Below are 19,269 nucleotides of genomic sequence, written 5' to 3'. Positions count from 1 at the left end.
CCTGCTGGCAACAGGAAGTGACATGTCTTACGCTGCGACAAACTACTCCTTGAAATTTTATGACATCGATGTTACTTTTGTGGTCAGTCTAATCTAAAGACCTGTGTGATGTTTAGTTGTGAAGATCTTGAGTTTTCGTTAAAAGGCGTGTCCATGGCGCCGTGACGAAGTTCGATGTGTCGCAATGGGAATAAAAGATGTTATAACTCAGGCATAAAATGTCCGATCTTGCCCAAACTTCACATGTGTGATAAGGGTCCTGGCCTGAACAGATCTGAAGGCCAATATTCCATTGAGTGTGGCAAAATGGCTCGATAGCGCCACCTATACACTTTCAACTGAGTGCATATACACTTTCAACGGAGTGCACCTCAAGCTATGTTTCACGTACATGAACAAAAATCAGTACACACATGTAACACACCAATACCTACAAAAAAGTCTCTTGGTACGAAATCCGAATCCCAACAGGAAGTCGGTTATTTAGAATTTTCTCTGCAAAATTGGCGTTGTTTTTGCCATTTTCAGGGGTTGTACTTTAACGAACTCCTCCTAGAGATTTATTCAGATCAACATCAAACTTGGTCAGTTAAATCTAAAGGCCTTTGCGAAGTTAAATTGGGAAGATCTTGAGATTTCGTTAAAGGGAGTGTCCATGGCGGCCTGACAAATTTTGAATGTTTCGCCATGAAAAAGGAAGTTGCTGTAACTCAGACATACAATGTCCAATCTGCCCCAAACTTCGCATGTTAGATAAGACTTCTGCCCTTAACAGATCTACATGCCCATATTCAATTATAGTCATAGTGCCACCTGCTGGCAACAGGAAGTGACATATTTTACGCTGAGACAAAGTACTCCTAGAGATTTTTTGACATTAATGTATTTTTGTGGTCAGTCTAATCTAAAGACCTGTGTAATGTTAAATTGTGCGTTTTCTGCAATGCGCAAGCCTGCACAGTTGCCCGCTTGCCTGCACACAAAAGCCGTTATCACAACAGCTTCAGCAACGCAGCTCGAGACCCCCTTTCTTGCTCTACTGGCCGTCGCCCCGCGCCGCGGGGACCGCGGCAGAGGATTACGGTGAGGCCGGGAGCCCCGAAGCCATCCTGGGAAAGCCATCTACGCATGCTGCATGACGCTGCGTCGGCACTACACACGATGGCTGCTTCATCGAAGCGCCGGTGGACGAGTTCCGCTGCGGCCGGGCTCTCACCTAAGCGCACCGCTGTTTCAGTTTCCAGAGATTGTGACTGTTTCAGCGTTTTTTGCAATGCGCAAGCCTGTACGGTTGCCCGCTTGCCTGCACACGAAAACCGTTATCACGGCTACCCAGATATTTCCCGAAAAAGGTGTAATTTCTGGTGTCCCGGCGACGGCCGATGGTGCTATAAATGTAGTGACGATGCCCACTGCTCAGTGCCCATCTCCGCATATAAGCACAGCCCTTCACACAGGGCTCGCGCCTATAAAAGCGACTCAAGTCGATCACGCGCACTACATAGTAGACGTGCCCACTCCTCAGTGCCCACAATCACTATGTCACACGCGTCATGTGGTTTCTGTAAAAACGAAACCCGTGCACGTTCGTCCGGCCACGGCCGATGGTGCTATAAATGTAGTGACGATGCCCACTCCTCAGTGCCCATCTCCACATGTAAGCACAGCCCTGCACACAGGGCCTGCGCCCATAATGTCGGCTCAAGTCGGTCGCGCACACTGCATAGTAAACGTGCCCACCCCTCAGTGCCCACAATTACTATGTCATGTGGTTTCTGTAAAAACGAAACCCGTGCATGCTCGTCCGGCCACGGCCGATGGTGCTATAAATGCAGTGACGATGCCCACTACCCAGTGCCCATCTCCACATGTAAGCACAGCCCTGCACACAGGGCTAGCGCACATAAGATCGACACAGATCGGTCGAGCGCGCCGCATAGTAAACGTGCCCACTTCCCAGTGCCCACATACACTATGTCACATACGGCACGGGGCTTCTGTAAAAACGAGGCCCGTGCACGTACATTCTGCACAGGCAGACAGCGAGTTGAAAGTGGTAAAAGTGCACACATGCAGCCCACGGTTACTCGCAGATATATCGAGTCCCACGGGACCCGCTCAGCCTCCCTCCAGTCGGTTAAGCGCCGGAACGGGGTCGAGGAAGAGCGATCTGCCCGCTGTGATCAGCGCGCTCCCCGCCTCAGATGCGCAGCATCTAGCCCTTAGCCATTCATGCAGATGCAGGGTCAGTGCTTCCAGGGGTTTCGGATTGGGTGCTAGGCATTATAAAGAGAGGCTACTCGCTACAGTTTTCTCGACGCCCACCGCGCTTTTCAGCGCGCGTCGAAACTACGGTCAAAACAGAAGTAGCACACATACTTCGGGCCGAAATATCAAAACTGTTGAGCAAAGGGGCTGTAGAGCCTGTGTCTCAAAGCGAGGGGGGGCTGTACAGCAGATACTTTCTGGTGCCCAAGAGAGACGGGGGTCTCCGGCCCATACTGGATCTAAGACAGCTGAACAGGCATTGATGAAACGCAGTTTCAAAATGCTCACGACCAGGAAGCTCCTCGCGCAGATTCGCAGAGGGGACTGGTTCATGTCAATAGATCTGAAGGACGCGTATTTTACAATACAGATAGCGTCAAACCACAGGCGATATTTGAGATTCGCCTTCGAGGGCCAGGCATACCAGTTTGTAGTCCTGCCATTCGGCTTGTCCGTAGCTCCTCGTACGTTTACGAGGTGCATGGATGCAGCGCTCACTCCTCTCAGACTCAGAGGCATACGAGTGCTGAATTATTTGGACGACTGGCTGGTTCTGGCCCGATCATGAGCGGAGCTCGTGGACCACAGAGCCGTTTCACAGAGCTCGATCACCTCGAGAAGCTCGCCCTCAGTGTCAATTGGGTGAAGAGTTCGCTGAACCCCAGTCAGACGATCCTGTTTCTGGGTATAGTTCTGAACTCGTGTTCCATGACGGCGCGGCTGTCACCACAGCGCGCGATGGGCATTCAGCGTGCAGCAAATTCTTTCCGCTGTGGCGCGACTGTGTCGCTCAAACACTGTCAAAAGATGCTGGGTTTCATGGCCTCAACATCTCCGGTTCTGCGGCTGGGCCTGCTCCGCATGCGCCCCCTGCAGTTCTGGCTGAAGGCTCGGGTGCCGCGCAGAGCGTGGGCGTCTGGCCGGCTGCATTTCAAGGTCGATCAGAGCTGTGTTGCGGCTCTAGCACCTTGGACAGCGAACGGCTGGTACCGATCAGGTGTAAGCCTGGGGACTTCCCCGAGTGTGAAAATGGTGTCGACGGACGCCTCCACTTCGGGATGGGGAGCGCTGCTCGAAGGCAGACCGTCCTTTGGCCTATGGTCAGAACGGGAAAAGCTCCATCATATCAACTGCCTGGAAATGCTGGCAGTGGAGAACGCGCTGACGTGCTTTTGTCCCCATATCAAGGATCACCACGTCGTAGTCCGTTCGGACAACATGTCCGTGGTGTCCTACCTAAATCGCCAGGTCGGTCTCGGGTCCCGAAACCTGTGCATGCTGACGGAACGCCCCCTGATTTGGGCTCAGCGCAACGTGCGCTCGCTGAGAGCAGTGCATGTGCCTGGACTGCAGAATCTGGGTCCAGACAGGCTGTCCAGAGGCAATGTTCCTACGGGCGAATGGTCTCTACACCCGCAAACAGTCCGGCTGTTGTGGGAGAGATTTGGCATGGCGGAGGTGGACCTCTTTGCGTCCCACGAAAACGCTCACTGCCCCGCGTTCTTTTCCAAGAACGAAAGTGCGCTGTCACGGAGATGGCCGTGCTGCCCGCTTTATGCGTTCCCTCCCGTCTCCCTCCTTCCGCAGGTGATAGAACGGGTGAGAGAAACGAGATGTTCAATACTGCTTGTAGCACCTCTTTGGAAGAACCAACCATGGTTCCCAGATTTGATGCAGTTAGCAGATGTCGCCCCGTGGCCGGTACCGTTGAGGAGAGACCTCCTCTCGCAGGCCAGGGGCTCGATTTGGCACCCTCAACCGGAGTTGTGGTCCCTCTATGTATGGGCACTCAATGGTTACCCGCTGATCTCGCAGTGGGAGTGCTAAATACCATCACTCAGGCTAGAGCTCCGTCGACACGACGTCTGTATGCCTCGAAGTGGTCGGTGTTCTCCAGCTGGTGCACAGCTCGAGGTTATTCACCCCTTAGTTGTGAGGTGACGGAGGTCCTCTCCTTCCTTCAGGAGCTGTTGGATAAGGGCAGAGCCCCATCCACGCTCAAAGTTTATGTGGCTGCCATCGCGGCGTTTTCTGAAACGGCTTCCGGTCAGTCAATAGGAAGGAATGATTTAGTCATCCGGTTCCTCAGAGGAGCTAGGAGGCTGAATCCTCCCAGACCTCCGTCAGTCCCTATGTGGGACCTCGCGGCGGTTTTGGAAAGGGTCCCCCTTTCAAGCCTATCCAATCGATTAGCCTTCAGCATCTGTCGTTCAAGACAGTATTCTTGTTGGCTCTTGCTTCTGTGAAGCGTGTGGGTGATTTGCACGCGCTCTCGGTGAGCCAGTCGTGCTTGGAGTTTGGGCCCAATGACTCAAGAGTCATACTCAAACCTAGGCACGGTTATGTGCCGAAATCCCTCAACACACCGTTTCGGGCTCAGGTTATTGCCCTGTCTGCCCTGCCGGTGTCAGGGGAGGATGGAGACTCGAGTCTTCTTTGCCCTGTCAGGGTTTTAAGAGCTTATGTGTCTCGCTCTGCTGCCTTTCGGCAGACGGAGCAGCTATTTGTCTCGTTCGGTGGGCGTTCCAAGGGAATGGCTGTTTCGAGACAGACTCTATCCAGATGGATAGTTGACGCCATAGCGTTAGCTTACGCTTCCAGGGGCCTTCAGTGCCCGTTGGGCGTCAGAGCACACTCCACAAGAGGCATCGCCTCGTCATGGGCGTGGTCTACTGGGATCTCCTTGCAGGATATATGTATGGCGGCAGGTTGGGCCTCGGCGTCTACATTTATCAGGTTCTATAACCTGGAGGTTCCCGCCTTGCAAGCAAGGCTGCTGTCGGTATAGGCGAATCAGGGCCCTGAGGGGAATTCTGAGTTCACGAGCGCTATGCGCTGCCGACTGTTATATAGGCAGTATTGCGTAAGACCCGCATTGCCACATTGGTCAGGCCTTGCCTCGGCTGTGTGACGTCATATTGCCGCATCTACGGATGCTGCTAGATATGGGACGGAGGGCTTTTTCCCTTTTCTGTCCTGGACTCTCTGTGAGTCCCTCAGGTGACTGTGCACTGTAAATCCTGGGCGTTGCTTCAGGTTTATTTATTGTGTGATCCCTGCGCGCACGGCGTTTTACATTGGGTTCCCGTAGCGTCTTAGCTAAGACGCAGTACGAGAGAGCTCTCGTAAGAGAACGTACTCGGTTACTAAACGTAACCTCGGTTCTCTCTAGAAGAGCGAACGAGTACTGCGTTCTCTGCCGTGCGCACGATTCACTCTGGTTCGCTTCGGCGATGAAATAAATCAGGTGAGTCAGCCTTTTCGAGCTCCTTTTATAGGTTGGGCCACACCCGTTTCGGCGGGAAGTGGCAAGAAGGGCGCGAAGCGCCCTTATTTGTCTGATGTTGCATCAGCCCGCGCTCGATAGGCTGTGCAGTTGCCGCAGAACAAGCCAATGAGCGAACGAGCCGTCTCGCCTATGGCTGTGTACTTCTGCAAATGCGCTTTACAAAAATACAAAATTAAGGATACTTTTTTGCTTCAGTATTTCGTGAAAAGAGACTTTTCCCGTAGCGTCTTAGCTAAGACGCAGTACTCGTTCGCTCTTCTAGAGAGAACCGAGGTTACGTTTAGTAACCGAGTACGTTTTTGGCACAAAAACTAACAATGCATCTAAGCCAATGTGGTTACTAATCTTTGACATGCCCAAGACTGTGATTAAAAAGTACAAAAAAAAAAAATCCAGCCACAATTACATTTTATATTGAAAATAGGTAATTTTGTTTGTACCCCCCCCCCCCCCCCCCAAATCAGTGACATCATTTATGAACTTGGCAATTAAAGAGTTAAAATCTTGGATTTTTTTTTAAACATTTGGTAGTTTTGATCAGGACTGAGGTTGATTAATAGATTTATGCAAAAAACAAACAAACAATCGAATCGAAAATTTATCTGATACATTTTTACAGCAGTTTAATTTAGTGGATGTTTTCATCCCGAACATAACGAAAGGGTAGTGAATTTGAACAACGCACAAGGGATATATATATATATATATATATATATATATATATATATATATACACCGTGTTTTCCTGACTATAAGTCACACTTTTTTTCATAGTTTGGCTGGTCCTGTGACTTATAGTCAGGTGCGACTTATTTATCAAAATTAATTTGACGTGAACCAAGAGAAATGAACTAACAGAAAACATTACCGTCTACAGCCGCGAGAGGGCGCTCTATGCTGCCAGAGATGCTGCACTCCCTTGTGCGTGGTACAAAAACACTACCCTTTTGTTATGTTCGGGATGACAACATCCACTATATATATTTTATAACTACTGCAGAATACATATATACGTTTCGGTGTGTGCTGTTTCACTGATTTGTTTTGATTTCTGCACAAGTCTCTCTCAAACACTTACTCAGGTTGCGCAAATCTCATCTGGCATGACATACATACATTATCAGCCGCCGTAAGTGTGACGTCAAGGACAGGTCTGGAGAAAAAAGGTCAAGATTTTAGCAAATCTAGTTCATAGATGTGACCAAAACCATAATAAAAATTTTTTTGAGTGTGGTGAGACAACTCCCTAATTGGGTGTTTCTCTTATTAAAATTAGCTGAACAGACTTTATGCTCATAGTCATAAAGCAAGAATTGTGCCTCTGTGAATTCCTGTACAGATGCATCAGGAGTTGGAGAAACTCAGAGAGCAGCTGGTTCAAGCCGAAGGTGGACGAGACACCCTTCTTCAGAAGGTGATCTTTTTCCTTCTTTCACTGATTTATATGGTGCTACAAACACTGCCTGATGCAGAGATGTTTTCATTTGTTAAATTTAAATTGTCATCGAGTCACCCTCATGTTATTCTAAACCTAAAGTTTCCATCTTCGATTTGGAAGTAGACTATTAGGACTGTCAATTTTGAGAAAAATCAAATTCGAACGGATATCGAATATCATGCGATGTATTTGAATATATTCGAATATCTACGTGCCCATCCACTAACCCTAATAACCCCCCCCCCCACCCCCCGCGCATTAAAAAAAAAAAAAAAACCCGTAGCCTAATGGAGATCAAATCACAAATGTATTACTAGTGAGACATACACAGGACTATCTGGGTTATTTTTTTACTTAATGTTTGAAACTGCAGGTTATCAACTTAGAATATCAACTTATATGAAGTGCCACTATGTATATGCCACAACATTAGGCTAAATGAAAAAAGAAAAAAACGATTCAGAACATGCACAAACAATAACGTGACAACTTAAACAGCAGCAGGAGTAAGGCATATAGCCTAGCCTAATTCATTTCTTAATATTGTTTGCAAAAAACGCCAGTCTATCAACTTGATCTGGATTAAGTGTGGCTCTCTTTTTATTTACAATGTTCCCCTCCGTGGAGAAGACACGTTCGGAGTGCACAGACGTGCCTGGCTACTAGCTATTATTCGCTTTATTTGGTCATGGGCCTACGCTACAATACGTCTAGAGTGCCCTCTACTGGATAAGATGGCAAAAAGAATAAAATAAAAATAAAAAACGGTCTAATCATAGACTGTAAAAAATGCGCTACACATGGCATTTTAAAAACCGGATATTTTATTTATAGTTCGATTATGGATATTTCACGTCATATTCGAATGCATATTCGAATGCATATTCGAATATCGAATAAAAAGTGACAGCCCTATAGACTTTGTTTATAAAATATGCTTTTGCATCCCTAATGTGCTTTTTTTTGCCTTTTTGATGTTTGACCTTCTTCATTATTAATCTTAGAATATGGAATGAATGGTCTCATGGGGAATAATTGTATGGAAGAGAGTGGACAGCAAAACCGCAAAATTGTTTGACTTTGATTAAAGAAATGTATGTAGGTTTGGGACAACATGCGGGGTGAGGAGATGGTGGACAGAGTTTTCATTTTTTAATGTGTGGGTCTCTGCTGTTGGCCTGCAGATGGATGTCATGAGTTCACAGCTTCTGAGGTTGGAGAAGGAGCGTTTAGATTTGCAAAGAGAGTTGTCATTACTCCTTTCTCAGCAGAGATGTGCAAGGAGACAGCAGGAGGGAGGAGTCACAGGCCTTGACAGCGGTAACATATGTTGAGTCTTGTTCAAGTGTTTTGTGAATTGTATACTGTTTAACCACTAAGTGTGTGTGTGTGTTTCCCCCAGGAAGAACAGAACTGGAGCGAGAGATTGAAGACCTGCGGGTGCAGTTGGGTAGAATCAGTGTTTCTAGTGAAGTGGCAGAACTCAAAAAAAGCATAGAACAAAAAGAGAGAGAGAAAACTCAGCTCACTTTCCGGGTCGAGGTTTGTGTGTTTGATATTGTTTTGTTCAAGTGCTCAACAGGTTCGATTTCATCTCTAGTAAGCTTTCATTTTTCAAAATGGTTTCATTAAAGTGCAGTAAGAGAGGAGGCATACAGGAGCTGTGTTTGTGTCGCAGAGGAGCTGTGTTTGTGTCTAGGAACTAAAGTTACAGCCCCAGGCCTCCAGTCCTCTGCACATATATACACATATATGTGTATATATGTATGTATATATATATATATATATATATATATATATATATATATATATATATATATATATGTATATATATATATATGTGTGTGTGTGTGTGTGTGTGTATGTATTTCACTACAGATTACAAAATACAAGCTTTAAAAAGTAATCAGTAACGTATTTTGTCAGATTACTCAGGTTTAGTAACTTAATCTAAATACTTTAGAATACTTTGAAATACTTAAGCTTTGTAACACAAAGGAACATATTAACTTGATGTCTTGTTTTTATGCTTTCCGACATCTACCAGCCATAAGATTTGTGTTTTCTTTGCATTTTATTTTTAAGAACATAAATTTTCCACAGAATTTCTATGAACAACAAAATATTATGTCATTTAAATCTTCCAATCAATATAAATTCTATTTGAATACAATGAATGGGATTCCGTTCTGTTTCATGCTGCATTCGCAAAGAAGAGTCGCAAAAGGACGTCGGGCTAGCGATTTTGCAAGCCCTGTACCTCTGTTCTATCCAGTTTGTGAACCATTGGTTTCCACACTGGTTTCGTTAACCAAAAGAAATTATCATTTTAAAAGATTGACTCAAAAGAATCATCTGTTCATGAATCGGATCATGAACTTGCATTACCGAGTCAAAGATGATCTATAAAAATATTGGTTTCACTCTCCCAATGTATGCGTATACAGCGAAACGCATCTCCGTGTGCACGTGGCCTTGAAGTGCATAAGGTAGTAACAATGATAAAAAATCAACATTACAAAAAATATATTAAAACTAGTGGTGGGCATAGATTAATTTTTTTTAATCTAGATTAATCTCACTGTAATCTTGGAATTAATCTAGATTAATCTAGATTAAAATGGCTCATTTGAATTCTGCCGAAAGCATTCAGAATATGTGTGCTACCCAAATAAAATAATGACTAAAAGTAAGTCTTTTAGAACAGATTTCTCAAGCCAGGTGGTGCATTAGACCACGGGCTCATCTCCTGTTTTCAAAATGCATCACAAACTGCTTGAGAAAGCTGTAAACAAATTCCACATTGCACAAGGTGCAAACAACCTTACGCCTGTTTCACACATAATCTGTCTGCAGTGTGTATGCGTTTCGTATTTTTTTATGCACCCATGTTAACGGATTCCAGCGTTCACACGGTTGCGATCCGTCAGTGCGTTCCAGGTGATCGATCTTTTATGTACCGAGTAGCGGACTGCAAACGCGTCCTGTGTGAAAGCACAATGAGTATGAGTCTGTGCTGCTTTTGCACCCAGGGCCGTAGCTGGGGTCAGCGGGGCCCCAGTGAAGGTTGTACCAATGGGCCCTGTTTGAAATTGTTTAATTTGTCTGTTCATTCGTTTTTATTTATTTGTGCTATTTACACAAAGTTTTTTTTTGTAGGTGTCAAGGTACAGAAACAGAATAATTAAATGTAAAATAGCACTGGATAGTCTTCAATGTACAAATTAAATATACAATCAAACCAACATTTATTCAGACACCTTCAGCATTTCTCACATTATTACAGTTTATTTGCTATCGCTTGTAAAATGGTTCTAAAATATGAAAAGAACTTAAGAGTTAAACTGTGTCAGAACAAATTTGTCTTGATAATGTCATAACTTTGATAGAAATGTATGTAATGGTTTACAATCAACCAAAACTAACTGTTATTATGACAATATGCTGTGCTGAATAATCTTTGATATATAATTTTTTATCAATTTCACTAGTAGTTCACTGTATGAAGATTCTTTGGGTATAATATGTCACAGTTCACTTAATTTTGCTATACTCACTTACATAAATGTATTATAGTGTCCTGTACGTACTAGTCAAATATATCAAAAATTATATCTGGTGTCTGAATAATTTTTGGTTTGACTGTGCATTAATTCTTGTTAAAACTACAAAGTAATTCAGTCAAGATCAGTGAGTGATTTTCTTTAATTTTCTTGGATTAACTTTACAGCAGCCTGTAGCTAAATTAAGCACGGTCACTTTAAGAGACGATGAACGCATACAATATAATACACATCCCATTTTTTTCCTCAAATGTTTACTTTCACTTAAGAAATAACTGGCAGTTTTTATTCGAGCATACTTTCTAAGGTGGGTATTTTGACATATTTTGTATGTATTTGTCGGCACAAGAGCAAAAAGAAGCAGATTCGGTGTTCAAGTGTTTTGAGATGCCTTTCTCTGCATGAGCCCTGAACACCAGAACACCGCGGTCCTGGATTGGGCTCTTTTACATCTTTTTGTTTATTCAAACTGCAATTTGTTTTTGTTCGTTCAAGTGCAGGAGGGACTTCGAGGAGAACTTTGTAGAAGAGAGCTCGGTTCAGTGTCGCTGTCCATGATACGCGGCTCTCTCTCTACGTGAGCACCGTGTTAGCACGTCACGTTTGATGTGGTAATTTCACAGTAGGTTTAAAGACTCATTCTCGCCCCCTACAGATTCGGCTAGGTATACATCCGCGCTAAAATATCAAGGTGAAAGTCATCATAGCTCGCTTAGTATAGACCCAGCTCTCAACCCAACTTTGAGAATAGATTAACGGCGATATTTTTTTTATCGCCCGATAAGAGTCTCACGTTAACGCAGCATGTTAACGCAGATAACGGCCCACCACTAATTAAAACATAAAATTCCCAGCAATAACCTTGCTAGGTCAAAGATTTTCAAATTAATCTGTGGTAGGCAGGGCATACACAGAACAGTGTCTTTCTTTAAAAATGAAATTATGTCTGTGCATCCAGTGATTAAAGGCCGTCCATAACCTTTTTGCTGATTTCTTCAGAGAGCGATTCTGACCCCTCCCAGTCTCCGCCTGAAAAACTCGAAGAATCACGAATGGCAGGTTTATTAGGAAAAAATATAAACGTTAAAAAAGGAAATTTAGGAGAATCAATAATTGTGAACAACTTATTACCATTGTGTAAATATTTAACCATGTAATCCATAAATAAGTAATTGTAGTCTGATTACGAGTGTTTTAAAAAGTAGTTTAATCTAATTACAAGTAATTGAGTTTTGGAATCTGATTATGTAATCCAGATTGCATGTAATCCGATACAACCCAGCTCTGTATGTGTGTGTGTGTATATATATATATATATATATATACATGTATGTATGTATGTATGTATGTATATATATATGTATATGTATGTATATGTATGTATATGAAGAGTTTTGTTCCAAAATGCAATAAATCCATTTTGATTAATTTGAGTAAAAATGTGTTTTCCTTAAAAAAGAAATTGGCAAGATGAAAACCGCTATTTTCTGTTTCAAACTTTCACATAGCTTCTTTATATAATAATAAAAGAAAAAAAAAATCCAGGTTTTGGTTTTTAAAAGATTTATTATATAACACTATATTTTTCCAAAATGCAATAAATCCATTGAATCAATATGAAAGTTATTTTGAAAATACACAACATAGTAAGTTGATCCACATATGAAAGCCTCTGAACTTGGTCAATACTAATTATATTATATCATAATCAATACTTATATACAGGCACTGGACTAAAAATGCAACCATCAGTAATCGCTTCCGAAATGAATTAAACGGGTCATCTTGTTGGTATAAATTATATTGGTGTTATAAATTAAATTATATTGGTGTTGATGGTATAAATTAATTACAGCAATAAAATAAAATTTCATCATGAACAAGATCATGAAAAACAATATCACATTAGACCACAGAAATTACAAAATGACATTTCCTTTACATTCAACTTCCAATAGTTACATTCATTTAGCTGACTAGTGCTATGTGCTCTATTAACAAAAGCATAAATGGCATTAATATAAACATTAACACTGACAAGCTACGCAATATCACGTTCGTAATCAAATGCGATTCATCTAATGAATGCGATATAGTACAGCTTGTCAGAGATCTAAGGCTCTGTATTTTAAATGTTGCATCATCTAAAACTAAAAACTTTTCAATACCGACCAGAAACAGTACTGCTTTTGGTGAAAAAAAAATGACGTTTATCACGTTTTGGAACCACACTCTTCACACACACACACACGCACGCACTGTATTAATGTGCTTTCACGTTTCAATAATGCGCTCTCGACATTTGTCAGTAAAATAACGGCATATATTTTCATATTTTATAAGGTTCTTTGATAAGGTTACAATACGTAGGTCTACGTAGTAACGTAACTTGCGTAATGTCCCCGGTCGAAAAAAAATCGGACCCACGCATCACTAGTGTGTGTGTGTGCATATATATATATATATATATATATATACTTATATATATATATATATATATATATATTAACTAGTTAATTATAATAATTATTATATTTATTTATATATAATTAATAATAATAAATTATTTCATCTCTCTAGGCTCTTTCTGCAGATCTGGAGCGACGTGAACAGCAGCAGTTGAAGATGTTGGCCCAACTGAAGGAGATCCAGTCTCGTTCAGAGGAAAATGTGTCAGAATGTGGCCGTCTGGAGGCTCAGCTGATTGAGAGCGAAAGAAGGAGAGAGGAGCTGCGCTCTAAAGCTCAGGAAGCACTCCGGCAGTGGAAGACTAAGTGCAAGAAACTGGAGCGAGAATTTCAGGAACTAAAGGATAACAGCAGAAACAACACTGATAAAGATAAACGGGTAGGACTTAACAACGTGTGTGTTGGATCCAAAATTAGCTTTTTTCCATACTTTCCATAGTTATTTTTCCTAACTGACACTCGTTAACCGATTATTGACTGTTAACCGACAAGATTATTTTAAATTAGAATTGGATTAAATTAGAAAGGATAAGTGTCTATGACCCGTTAAAAATACTAACATTTGTTTCCTGGGGATTCATTTTACATGTGCAAAAAGGGAACAAACAACAGAGTATAAGGATTCACATGTTCTTCATATCACATCACGCACCTGCAGCGCTTCTGCGAGCAGAGAAAAACATATGAAAGCTAGGCTATATATAGCGAATAAATAGGCCTGTCCAGAAAATATATACGAAAATTAATGGAAAACACTGAGTTTTGGTTCATTTTTGTGTTTTGCGAAAGGAAACAGGCGGCAGAAAGCAGCATCCTATTTTATTTAGGCTTATTTTACGCACAAAGATTTGTTTTTATTGTGAATGTATACAAATAAAGGCAAACCATTTACAATTCTGATTATCTTTATGACTAAAAGGAGAAGTTGCTTTCACTGTTAGAAGAAAAAAACTCAAGTGATTGAGTGCTGGTGCTGCATTCGCAAATGAAAGTTAAGCTTTGCTACTTTGACAATGGACCCTGTTCATTATCATAATAAAATACAGTCAGTCAAACATATGGAAAAAAAAAACACACTGCTCAGTTTAAATATGTAATAAAATCTGTGCTGTTAAGTGTTCGTACTGCCATGATGTTATGCAAAATATTTAGTTTTACATGGATATTGGAATGCGAGTGAAGTAGGATATAATAAATAATAATTTGGCATTCAAATACATTGCAAACACGGAAACATTCAAATGAGAGACCCAACGTTGGTTTCAGTTTCATTTTAGACTAAATGAATTTGTTTTGGCTTGGTTTTTATATTTTTAATTCTTGTTCTTTTCTAAATACTGTTAATTGAGGGGATTTCTTGTGAGGGGAACTAAAATAGTCTAGCTGTATTTACAGTGTTTATTATAATGTTTGTAAACATTTTGCATCAGCAATGGGCCTATTTCTGAATTAAATAAAAAAAAAGCAACTTATACATGACTTATTTTTTTTCTCTCTCTCTAAAAAACACAATTTGTTTATACTATAAATGCGAGCCGGATGAAAATCGATTCAAATTTGTGACGATTCAAATCGGTTGAGATGCTAAACGAATTGCTATTCATTTAGGGGTAGGAGTTTGTATGAATGCATGTCTGAAGGGAACTTACTGTCTTTAGAAAAGTTTAGATGGTATTTTTTTTATTTTAATCTTGCCTCTGTATAATGCATATTAAAGTTCATAAGTGCAGTAATGTTTCATTTACAGCAGAAACCAAGGAAATGCTTGGAGCGCCACCTGTTGGCAGTGTGTGAATCTGAGTCTCAATCAGCTCGTCTGCTGTTTCATGCAGATATTTTTCTGTATAGTTTCACAAAACTGAGGTCAAACCATTCTGTTTTTGCTTCAAAATTTAAAAATTAAACAATCAAAATTATAAACTGCTCATGTTGCATGTATGCATCATCTTTGGATCATGATTAGAATGGGAAGTCGTGGCCTAATGGTTAGAGAGTCGGACTCGCAAACTTGTGAGTTCGAGTCTCGGGTGGGCAGGAATTGTAAGTGGGGGGAGTGCATGTACAGTTCTCTCTCCACCTTCAATACCACGACTTAGGTGCCCTTGAGCAAGGCATCGAACCCCCAACTGCTCCCCGGGCGCCGCAGCATAAATGGCTGCCCACTGCTCCGGGTGTGTGTTCACAGTGTGTGTGTGTGTTCACTGCTCTGTGTGTGTGCACTTCGGATGGGTTAAATGCAGAGCACGAATTCTGAGTGTGGGTCACCATACTTGGCTGAATGTCACGTCACTTTCACTTTCAAATGCAGTGGTTGTCTCTAATTTTAAATGGAAAGAGCACAGACAAAGACTTATTTTGTTTATATTAAGATATTATTTCATTCGTGTTATTTATTTTATTTAGGGCTTGTTTTAAAATTTCAGTTTAGTTTTCTTATTCACATTTACATTCTATTTAAATTCAGTCATTTAGCAGATGCTTTTATCCAAAGCGACTTAGAAATGAGGACAACAGAAGCAATCAAATCCATCAAAAGAGCAATAATATGCAAGTGCTGTATTAGTGTATAATTATAGTAGTATTGTAGTGTTATATTTCAATTTCACAAAGAAATGTACAGCATTTTGTCCAACCAATAATAAAAGGACACATTTAATTCATAATTTGTCTTAAATATTATTGTTAAAAAAATAAAAATTGCGAATGAAATCGTCTATTCAGAAGTCTATTCAGATCCCTTATTCATGAACCCTGTGACCTTTTTTGGTTTAAGTCAGTGGGCAGGGATGCAGATGTGCGCATGCTTGACTGAAAAAAAAATGTGCTGTGTATATTAGTTAAGACCATTACCTTGGTTACTGAGTTGGCTGACAGCTGTTAATGCACAATCACTATTTTAGATTGACTAACCTTAATTTCTAAAAATTTCTATTGGAACTGAAAGCATTTAATAATTTGTTTAATAAACACATTTTTTCTATTCTATTATCATACTTTATTTTATTTTGTTAAAAAAAAAAACAATAAATAAATTGCAATAAGACCATTATTATTTAATTTTCTATCTTCTATTTAATGGGTTACACTATGTGCAGTGTGAACACCAAACAAAAATTCCAGGTGCTGTCATGAGATTCAGACTAAAAAACTTTTAGTTTTTTACTTTTAGGGTTTTTCAGCTGTTTTTTCATTCGCTGTGTGATTTTTTTTTTCATAGAATTAACACCTATACACAATAACCCAAATAATTTTAGCTATTGTTCATATCTGTGGTACAAACCGCATTGGACACTGACATTACACACCAACCATAAACAAAAAAATGCAAGGAATAGTAAAAGTAATGCATTGCTTTTCAAACACAACTTCTAAATTTTTTTTAAAATGTTGTTTAAAACAGTTGTCAAAAACAGATACAATTTTACAAGCACATCAGTAAATCTGTATTAGTTAAAATTTTTACATGATTTTATTTGGCATTATATCTTGTTTTTTTATGTGCATTTAATCTGTTCTGTATTTCAGAGCAAAGAGAGAGAAGGCATTCTTAGCCAGCAGCTAGAGGGTGCACGCAAACAGCTGGCTGATGCTCTTGGACATCTTGCCCAGCGTGAAGAGGATGTACGCCGCTGTAATGTGGATCTTACTGAGACTCGTTCACAACTTGTCACTTTAGAACTAGACCTCCAAGAGGCTCGGGAAACCTTAAGAGGCCTGGAAGAGGAGGCACAGAAGCAGATCTCCTTACAGGTCCGTATGAGAGAGGAGAACATCAGGCTGCAGAAGCGTGTGGAACTTCAGGAGCATTGTAAAGAGGAGGAGCAGAGATCTCTGTTGGTTCTCCAGGGCTCAGTCAAGAACCTGAGTGCTGAAAGAGCTGACCTAGCTGCCAGACTGGCTGAGGTGGAAAGCTCCAAGAAGGATCTAGAAAAACAGCTCGCTATGGCTCAGGAAGAGAGCTCCTCCTTTGGACGACAGCTGGAACTGGAGAGGCAAGTGCATCAGAAGGAGCTAAGCCACCTCCGAATGACCCTGCAAGAAGGAAAAGCCCAACAGGACAGGGATGTACATGACATGCTGAGATTATATCAGCGAGAGCGAGAAGAACTGGAGGCTCTCGTCAGAGACCTTAAGGTTTGAATATTAATCACAGAATGTCTATACATGATTAGAGGATTAGTTTACCCTGAATTAAAATTCTGTCATTATTTCCTTACTCATGTCCTTTCAAATCTGTAAGTTGTTATTTTTTTCTGTGCAGGACATTAATTGTTGCCTGCCTGTCCAGGACAAATACAAACAAATGTATTTATTATTTTTTGGAATAACATGCAAATGAATATACTTTTATTTTGGTGAACTATTTTATAAATTTCTCTTATTTCCACATAAATTGCCACATGTACATTCTCCATTCTAGGTTAACTACAGACCCAACAGGCAGGTGCTGTCTATAGCTTAAACAGAGATTGTTCGCCCAATATTACCACTATAGGGTAATATTAACGGGTTTTAACCAGATAGCAAGATTATGCCCATATCTATAATTATTTCTAAGAAGAAATGAAGAAAAAAGTGTGATAATATTGTTTCTTTGCTTGTGTAGTCTGAGGCAGTGGGCAATGGTGAACTGAGGAGAGCTCTGCAGCTGAAGCTTGACAAAATGAAGACAGAATGTGACAAACTAATGGAGCAGCTGAGCACCAGCAAGGAAAATCATGCTAAGCTCCTCCACAAATACCACGCCCTCAAAAAAGAGCTGGATGTGAAGGTAAAGGTTAAGGAGAACACACAGTACATATAAACAAACACAACAAAAAAAGCCATGTGTTTACACTGAACATGACAACACAAGAACACCAAAAAAGAAAAAAAGAAAGCCAGGTGCTTGACAAAAACATAAGGCAAAATGGCATGGTGAAGGAATGAACACTAAACAGAAGACAAAACATGGAGCATGAATATCCGAAGCCCGACACGGAACTGGAACTAAACTAGACAGAAATGCTGGGATCTGAAAACCACATTCTTTACTTAAATTTCTTTAAATACTAGTACCTAAATTGTAGGGGTATAAAAAAATATCGATACACATGAGTATCGCAATATTTTGTTGGCAATACTGTATCAATTCTCAAAAACAGAATATCGATATTTCATTTTGTCTTTTTTTTTAATCAAACAAGATTCATGGCAGTTATTTTGTTTTGCTTATATCCCGACCGCTCGATAGCAGTCTTTATCTCTGAACTTAAACGGTGACACGAAATAGCATTAAGGCACGCCACTAATGTTAGCGTTAATATAGTTCACTGCTTAATGGAGGAAGAAAGAATTGTTCCAGGTCCCATTTCGGTGTACAAATCTAAAGTGTGGCGTACACTGAAATGGGAACAATTAACTTCAAAATGAACGTGACATCAGTGAATTTTTTTTTTTTTTAAATCTATGAAAAAATCAACGGAAAATGATTTCATAGAAAGGATATCCTTTATTCAAGCCTCAAAAACAAACTTATTACTGAAACACAATACACAATCTTCAAGTATCAATATGTAGCAATTTTGAAGTGTCATTTTTTTTAAATAGTATATACACATGAATGTTGATACCCTTTGTAAATATGATCAAAGAAGACTGAAAATAAATCTGCATTGTTAATCCTTTTGATCTTTTATTTTACAAAATCACAAATATCTAACCTTTCATTGGAGAATAAGAATTTAAATTTGGGGGGAGATATTATGAAATAAATGTTTTTTCTCAAATACATGTTGGACGCAATTACTGGTACCCCTAAAAATTCTTATGAGTAAAGTATATCTGAAATATATTCCCATTCATATTCACAATTTTGAGCACTCCAGTGTGATTATGAACATGCAATTATCCAGCCATGGCTTCCTGTTTCACATAAATAGAAATAGGAGGGAAAGCAAAATTAATCACCCATCACAATAAGAAAAATATTATATTATATTATATTATATTATATACTGTAAAAGAGATTCTCAAAATATAAAGTGGCTTTAAGAACAGCATTAGAGCAGTAGAAAATTCCGAATTCCACCATTAGGGATAGATAGTAATAGATCAAATGGATTAACAATGCAGATCTAATTCCACAGCCTTCTTTGATCATATTTACAAAGGGTACCAACAATTCTAACCACTTGTGTATAATTATTAGCCTACAACAATGAAAGAGGGTAGATCAATCTGGATACATGTAAGTGTGTTTCT

At 40.5% G+C, this 19,269-nt stretch overlaps 1 protein-coding gene across 2 annotated transcripts in view; it reads left to right on the top strand.

Moving 5' to 3' along the window:
- LOC132107083 (centrosomal protein of 128 kDa-like) overlaps positions 1 to 19,269 on the top strand; it is a 143,179-nt gene that overhangs the window by 52,161 nt on the left and 71,749 nt on the right. For both annotated transcript variants that reach the window (XM_059513272.1, XM_059513271.1), the window contains 6 exons: positions 6,897 to 6,971; positions 8,180 to 8,315; positions 8,398 to 8,537; positions 13,139 to 13,405; positions 16,552 to 17,160; positions 17,633 to 17,797. In XM_059513272.1, coding sequence (XP_059369255.1) covers positions 6,897 to 6,971; positions 8,180 to 8,315; positions 8,398 to 8,537; positions 13,139 to 13,405; positions 16,552 to 17,160; positions 17,633 to 17,797 — 1,392 coding nt within the window. The remainder of the gene's footprint in view (positions 1 to 6,896; positions 6,972 to 8,179; positions 8,316 to 8,397; positions 8,538 to 13,138; positions 13,406 to 16,551; positions 17,161 to 17,632; positions 17,798 to 19,269) is intronic.

The sequence above is a fragment of the Carassius carassius genome, chromosome 27, assembly GCF_963082965.1.
Source record: "Carassius carassius chromosome 27, fCarCar2.1, whole genome shotgun sequence".
In the NCBI taxonomy this organism is placed as follows: Eukaryota; Metazoa; Chordata; class Actinopteri; order Cypriniformes; family Cyprinidae; genus Carassius; species Carassius carassius.
The sequence above is the reverse complement of the archived record's forward strand: the minus strand, read 5'-3'. Positions and strand labels throughout refer to the sequence as shown.